Raw genomic sequence first — 8,063 nt, 5'->3', positions numbered from 1 at the left:
ACAGTTATTGCTTATCTTCAATCGACTCAGATTCTTTGCTTGGCCAATCGCAGGATATATCTTGCCTTGGAACTTATTGTTGTTTAGAAACAACCCCTTGAATTTGGCAGCACCCCATAGCCCCGCTGGAATATTGCCGCTCAGCTGGTTGTCATCAAGGCACAGATATTCTAGAGATTTACAATCTGCAAAGAAGGAAGGCAAAGTACCGTTGAAATTGTTGGAAGAGGCTGCGAAGCCATACAACACTCCTCCCCTACACAGATTATTCGGCAGAGGGCCTTCCAAACCACTTTGAGACACATCAGAGACAACGAAGTCAGAATATGTGCCCAAACTCTGGGGCAACCAACTACTGAAGTTGTTGTAGTACATCATCAAGTTGCTCAAGTGGGGCATCTTGCCGATCTAAGAAGATATCTTTCCTATAAGCCGATTGTCCTGCAATTGAAGAAGTCTTAGATATGTGAGATTGCCAATTGCATTGGGAACTATGCCTTCAAGCTGATTGTGGCCCAAATCCAAAATAGATAACCTTGTGAGCTGGTCAATGTTCTCCGAAATTCGTCCAGACAAGTTGCTTTTATAAACAAAGAGTTGTGTCAGATTCGAGTGAGCCATAAAAGTGGTAGGAATGGTGCCCAAAAGATCATTTTTTGATAAATCCAAGATCTCCAACCGTGTTAAATTGCCCAAGAAAGTAGATGGAATGTTGCCACTGAAAGAATTATCTAAGAAATTCAGGACTCTCAACTCACTCATTTCTGAGATATGACTTGATAGCATTCCAGTGAAGTTGTTAGTCGACAAATCAAGCTTTTGCAAACACTTGCAGTTGAGGAAGGCGTCTAGGGAAAGAAGAGTGAAAGCATTGGCCTGGAGTGTCAGTTCTGTCAGATTGGGAAGCCTGCAAATGGTAGAAGTCAAGTTGTCAGAAATCAATGCACCAGTGAGATTGACTGTAATAACTGTGCCGAACTCATCACAAGCAATTCCTTTCCAAGCGCATGGATTTTGGTGAGACTCGTTCCAATTGCTCAAAGCATTATTGATATCTCTCCAATCTCCATTTTTGATATCAAGTAAAATTGCTCCATCAGGGGAGAGGGACGAGTAGTGGAAAAGCAAAAGGAAATAGGTTAGAACGAATGAAAAGAAGGAGAGCATTGGGTGGACAATGATCGTTGCAAATTCAAATTATCATAAGATAAACGCTCGAATGGCTTAAACATCACACACTAAGGCTTGATTCCTAGTGCAAAAGTGTTAAATAGTGTGTGATGTTTAAGGCTGGCCACATGAACACTGGCTTTGTAGGTACAATGGAGAAAACCCTCCACAAACAGTCAAAAATATGCACTTGATACAAAGGAGAGGACCGTTGCCTAAACAGACAAAAATATGCCCCTATTTGACCATTACTTAAATTTATTAATTAATTTAATGTTCACAGAACCACTGTTATATGATTTTTAATTTAACGGGTTTCGTGTTTCCGCTACCATCATTTAATGAGTTCGGGGCTGATATCAAATTGTAGAAACTAGAACACAAGTGGTGTGTCCTTGCCAAATTTTTTCAACAAATAAAAATAAAGGAAGCTACCGAGCACGGCCTTTTTAGGATGCAATTTCTCCTTGAATGTTTTGTGGTGCTGAAAAATGATAAAAACCCAGCTTTTTAGGTTTTAAAAAGCAATGGAAAATGAGGAGATGTGAATGACTTGCAATGCTTTTGGTCCTATTCGTCTACAAAAGTTCTCAATGTGCCTGTAATGCACAGAGGGTGACGGATATCACGGGAATCTCCCATTCGTTTACTCCGCATTTGATATATTATATCTTTGAAGCTGCAACGATAGTGTTATATATTAAATGATGTCACTATAGTGCTGATGTACAAAGAAAAGTTTGGTTGCATAGTAAAATATTAGTAAGATAATTTTTATCTTTATTATTATTTTTCCTCTTGTAAACGTTGAATACACCATATTAGACTTTTCCTTGTTTGAGATTCATCCTTTTTTTTTCTAGAATTTATCTTCTTCGTAGGTTTATCTTTGCACCCTATTAAATCCACAACAAACTTCACAAGCTCTTTGTTCTTCAAAAGAATGGAAACATCAACAAGAGTGCAATTCACTAAGCACAAATTGTTGTATGAAATATGAAACATTTGTGCTATCAAAATTGTAGATGTACTATATTTTACCCTTCAAGTGGTGCACATGAATGTTGGAATGAGTCATCATTGAGAGTGCATAAACCTTAAAATAAATATTGTCAATACACATGATGGTGGCAAAAATGATAATTTTTGTGGCATATTTTCGTACAAAATTTTAAAGTTTTATTTTGAATATTATACTTAGTCAAATTTAATTGGTAAATGTATTTTTTGAAATTGAATTTTACTAGATTTATATTTAACAAGATATTATATTTTAAATAATTTTAAATATATAATAGTTTATACAAAAGAAATAATATACCCAATTAATAGTTTAATATTGTAATTTAGAAATTAACTTTTTAATAAAATATATTCCATTTGTGTAAACGTACAAGTCAAGAGAAGGCAAAAAAATAGCATATTAAATAACGTATAATAATTAATACTGAAAAATGAAAAAAAAATTTATTTTATAGTAAAAATTATGCTAATATAACTCCAAATATGTTAATAATTTATTTTAAAATCGAATTCATGTTGGCAATTATAGAAGCCCAATGGTCTGACCTCTTATATTTGGTAAGAGGCTTCGCACACTCAAAGGTAGAGCTCCTTGTGGTTTTGTAACAGAGCTACAAATGGATGACAAGTTTGCCATGACAATTTAGCATTGAGCATAAATCTCATATTCCTCCCTTCAAAGTAAAAAATTCTAGAAATTTTTGATAAGTATGGAACAGTCAATGCATCTTTCCCTTGCATAAATATAAAGCATGAATACTTGCACTCAAAGTTGATAACAAGTATATAACTTGCAAGTGTTGACAAAAAGTAGATAATTTGTTACTGTTGCTTCTATTTCAATCATCTTGCACCAATAACTATGATATTTGATATCAACAAACAATTTAGCTTGTCTCTATAGTAACAAAATTTTTTTTGAGCAAAAATAGCGATGGGAGCGGATAGCGATGGGAGTGGAGGGAGCGAGTTTTTTCAAAATTTGAATTCATGCATGAGCGGGAATTCCTTAGATGGTCTGTTTTGGGTCCCTGGACTGGAGCACAGACAACAAGATGGAGGCTATCTGGCTGCTCCTACCACTGGGGATAGGTCGGAAAGCGCGGTTGGGGGTCCAGCTGTCCTAATCAAGGAAGCAGCCAAGTCTCCTTTGGTTTCCAAAACAAACGTGCAAGGAACTACAAAATGGTCCTCACTCTTCAGGGTTAAACCCTTTGGTAAGTCCTCTTTCCCGCCTGTTAAAACTATTCAAAATTCGGTGATTGGTTCTTGTACGATAGCCATCCCGGATGAGATTGTGGATCACAATATTCAGACTATGGCTTCTACTTTGGTTGGGAAATTTCTAGGGCCTAGACTAAGCATTGATGAAGTTAGGCAACTCATAAAACAAAAATGGGCTCTCAACGGCTAGGTCTCGATCACAGCTATGGCGAAAGGCTTTATGTCTTTCGATTTCACTTGCTCGAAAGACCTTGCTAGCATTCTGAGTGAAGGGCAATGGGCCATGGGTTGTTCTTCCCTTGTGCTCCAGAAATGGTCATCTGGCATGAGCTTGAATGATTCTTTTTTCGCCCAAGATCCTGTGTGGGTAAGACTGCCAGAACTGCCACTTGAATACTGGAATGAGGACGTCTTTGGGGGAATAGCTAGGACCTTTGGGGAACTTCTCTCAACAGACCCGATTACTGCGTCCAAGCATCACCTCAATTTTTCATGCATCTGCATTGGGGTGAGAGATGGAACAGACATGCCTGAGTTCATTGAACTTCATTCCAAACTTGGAGTGCACAACCAGAAAATCATCTATGAAACGATCCCCTTTGCGTGCTTCCTCTATCTGAAGGCTGGTCATAAGGCCCACCAATGCCCCAATGAGGGAAAGAAGAAGATTGTGAAACCAGTCATCCTTGATCATACCATGAAACTTGCTACATGCCTTTCTGGTAAGGGAAAGATGAAGCTGCTCTAGAGGCGCAAACTTTCTATGGCGAAAGGGAGAAAAGCTGTTAGCCTAAAAGACACAACAGCGAAGGACACTATTCAGATGGATCCCCCCAAGGAGAATGTTGTCCCCCCCCCCCTTGAACAGGGCCCTATCTTGGAAAGGAAAATTTCAGACCCGTTGGAGGACCCAAAGGTGCAGGTAAGCTCCCCCTCCTTAGCCACGGGTCCCGTTGTGGAGCAGAATCTCCCTTTGGAAACTTTAGTATAGTTTTCTCCTGCAGCAGAGGAAGTCCCTCTTTTGGGAGCTACAGAGTTGAATCGCCTGGAACGGGAATCCCCAGCTCGAGAAAAGGAAACCCAAGGTAAGTTTCTTCCCCTCAAGGACACTCTGGCTTCTCTGGGGGTCATCACTGGCAAGGGGGGAGATTCTTCAGCCCCTATAGGAATTGAGGCCAAGCTTCATCTCCTCATTAAGAACACTAATCCATCATAGCTCGCCCTTTGGGAAGATAGGTTAGATAATAGTGCAACAGATAGCCTTGATGATTAGTGCATGGTCAAGAAGAAAGAGAAGAACCAAAAGAAAACTTCCCCCCCCCTATCTCCTGCTTCAACCAAAAGTAGGGTTAAAGCTGATATTGGGTCACCCCCTAAGGGAGCAAGAAGAAAGAACTTAAATCAGATTCTGTAAGAAGAAACAAGAAGGAACTTGGCAGATGGAAGCCAGAGGTCCATCAAGGATTTCTCAGGAAGTAAGAAATGAAAGTTATCTCATGGAACATAAGGGGCCTTAATGGGGCTCAAAAACAAGAACTCATTAGAAATATGATCAGAGACCAAAGACCTAACTTTCTAATGTTACAGGAAACTAAGATGAAAAGGGACCTGGTAAGAAGGATATCTTTCAGTAAAAGTTTTTGCTACGAAGCTTCTGATTCGGATGGAGCTTCAGGTGATGTCCTAACCTTGTATAACACCAGAGCTTTCAAGTTAACTACTCTTTATAGCTCTACTAATGCTCTTCTTTGTAAGGGTTTCACATCCAAAGCAATGAATCTTGGCTAATCCTTAACCTATACGCCCCAAATACCAAGAAAGAAAGGAACTGCTTCTGGACCAAGCTCCTTGGCATCTTATCTAGTTGTAACTTGAATAAAGGGATTATTATGGGGAACTTCAACTCGCCTCTATCTGATGTAGACAAAAGGGGGGGTCATGCCCCGAATCAGGATAGAAAACGTGACCTCACTTCGTTCATTCAGAATCTCGCTTTCCTGGATTTGGACCTTCAAGGTGGTAGCTTCACTTGGTCTAACAGAAGAATTGGGGGTGATAGTATCCAGGTTCATCTTGATAGAGCCCTCATCTCCCCCGAATGGCTCCTCTCCCACTCCTATAGATTATCCCTCCTCCCCAGGGTGGGCTCTGATCATTCCCCGATTTCTCTTTCTGCCTCCCCCGTTTCCAACAACAAGGCCTTCCCTTTTTGCTTTGAGAAAATGTGGCTCTCACACCCTGTGCTAGAAGCTAATATTTCCCATTGGTGGAGCATTAAGGTTGAAGGCATTGCAATGTATAGAGTTGCCTAGAAGCTGAAAAATGTGAAAAGAAACATCAAATCTTGGAATAGAACTGACTTTGGCCACATCTTCTAGGAGAAAGATGAGGTATCTGATCAGCTCTCTTCTATTCAGGATGAAATCCAGCATTCAGGATACAATGCACATAATAGATAGCAAGAAAAGGCCATCCTTTCGGATCTACACAACATCATATCTAAGGAAGAGCTTTTCTGGAAACAGAGATCAAGTGTCATTTGGTTGAAGGAAGGAGACCACAATACCAAATTTTTTCACCTAACCACCCTTAAGCACCGGGCTAATAATAGAATAACCAACATTGTTAAGGGCCAGGTTCAGATTTCCAAAGAGGATGAAATTGAGAAGGAAGTTGTCTACTACTTCTCATCTCTCCTCTCTGTTGATCCTTCCCTCTCTAGGTCTAAACAAGAGGAAATCCTGGCGACCATTCCCCCAATTCTTCAAGATTACCACAACTCCATGTTGAAGGCTATCCCCTCCTTGGAGGAAATCCATCAGGCCCTCTTCTCTCTCCCAAGGGATAAAGCTCCTAGCCCAGATGGTATCCCAACTTTCTTCTTTCAAATTTTTTGGAATGTTGTGAAAAAGGATGTGGTTAAAGCGGTTCAGGAGTTCTTTGGAGCCAGGAGTTTGCTTAAAGAACTTAATGCTACCTTTCTGGTCCTCATCCCTAAAATCTTGGGTGCTGATTCTCTGGATAAATTCAGGCCCATTAGCCTCTACAATTCCTTCTATAAGATCATTGCCAAGGTTCTGACTTCTAGGCTCCTCAGACTTCTCCCTCTGATTATCTCTCCTCAGCAAACCGACTTTGTCCCTGGCAGGCAGATCCTTGATTCAATTGTTTCAGTCCATGAGGTTATCCACTCTCTTGAGGTAGGCAAAAAGGAAGGATTCCTTCTTAAGCTGGACCTATCAAAAGCTTACGAAAGGGTTGACTGGAAGTTCCTCTTTGCTGTTCTTCATGTCTTTGGCCTCGATGATCAGGTTTGCAAGCTCATCTCTCAGCTTGTGTCTTCACCCTCTTTATCAGTTCTGGTCAATGGCCATCCCTCTCCTTTATTCTCCCCCTCTAGGGGTCTAAGCCAAGGAGACCCCATCTCTCCAGTCTTATTTGTTATCATGGCGGAATGCCTTGGTAGACTCATTCAGAAGAAGATCAGGGATAGGTGTTTAGTGGGTTTGAGGCCTTCTTCAGGTCCATCCACTTTCACTCATCAACAATTTGTGGATGACACAATTTTGGGGGGTGAAGCTTCTGTTCGGGAGGCCAGGACCTTCAAAAGTATTCTTAATTCCTACACCAGTGGTACTAGCCAAGCTATTAACTTAGACAAGAGCTCTGTCTTCTTCCTCAACACTCCTCTGGAAAGGCAGAGGAAAATTACTCGAATTCTAGGTTGTGGCAATGACTTATCTTGGGCTTCCTCTAGGCTCCAAACCCCCAGACTCCTTTTGGACAAGCATTATCGACAAGTTCAACAAGAAAAAAGCAGGCTGGAAAGGGGCCACCGTCAGTCAGGCAGGTAAATGAACTCTGGTTAACTCGATTCTCCAGAACCTCCCCACCTATGCCCTTAGTCTCTTTGGGATTCCAGTTAAGTTTGCAGATAGAATGGAGAGGATTCAGAGGGACTTTCTCTGGACTGGAACTGATGACCACAAGAGATACCACTTGGTAGCCTGGGACTAGGCTTGCTTGCCCAAAAGCCGGGGAGGTCTTAGAATCAGGAAAATTTCTCACCTCAATCAATCCATCTTAGCTAAACTCCCTTGGCGCATCTTCCAAGGCACAGGGGTTTGGAGGGACATTTTGGCTGAGAAGTACTTGGGAGGCTTGTCTCTCTCCTCCATTTTCCAGGGGGGCGAGCTACCGTTGGGTTCTAACATTTGGAAAGGTATCTTGAAGGCCCTTCCCCTTGCTAAATCTAGGGCCAAATGGAAAGCTGGAATGGGAGACAAAATCCTTTTTTGGCAGGATAGCTGGCTTTTTCAGGAACCTCTCAATAACCATCCTTCTTTTGGTAGGTGGGTTGATCAAGCAACAGGAAGATATGGTATGTTGGTTAGGAACTACAGAAATGGGAATGAATGGCACAATCTGGCAGAGATTTCATAGGATCTCGAGCCTTTGATGGCCTCTTTGAACGCTATCAACATCAACCAGATAAGCGATGCCTTAGTCTAGGGAGACTCTTCTGGAGGCCATTATACTGTAGCCTCAAGTTATCTCTCCCTTGTGGGAACAGGGGAGAAACCTATTTGGGCCAAGGCCTGGACCCCTGGATTAACGCCCAAAATCAACATTTTCTTTTGGCTCCT

General features: G+C 41.3%; 2 protein-coding genes across 2 annotated transcripts; one reads left to right on the top strand and one right to left on the bottom strand.

Moving 5' to 3' along the window:
- Nucleotides 1-408: 408 nt before the first annotated feature.
- On the bottom strand, nucleotides 409-1,167 carry LOC149538346 (receptor-like protein kinase 5). Its single transcript, XM_089802451.1, has one exon. It carries the CDS (start codon nucleotides 1,165-1,167, stop codon nucleotides 409-411), a length of 759 nt encoding a protein of 252 aa, XP_089658577.1.
- Nucleotides 1,168-3,622: 2,455 nt separating this feature from the next.
- On the top strand, nucleotides 3,623-4,165 carry LOC149538345 (uncharacterized). Its single transcript, XM_089802450.1, has one exon. The coding sequence runs from the start codon at nucleotides 3,623-3,625 to the stop codon at nucleotides 4,163-4,165; it is 543 nt and encodes a 180-aa protein (XP_089658576.1).
- Nucleotides 4,166-8,063: the final 3,898 nt, after the last annotated feature.

The sequence above is a fragment of the Cupressus sempervirens genome, chromosome 9 (genome assembly GCF_028749045.1).
Source record: "Cupressus sempervirens isolate cs-2001-9-10 chromosome 9, ASM2874904v1, whole genome shotgun sequence".
In the NCBI taxonomy this organism is placed as follows: Eukaryota; Viridiplantae; Streptophyta; class Pinopsida; order Cupressales; family Cupressaceae; genus Cupressus; species Cupressus sempervirens.
The sequence above is the reverse complement of the archived record's forward strand: the minus strand, read 5'-3'. Positions and strand labels throughout refer to the sequence as shown.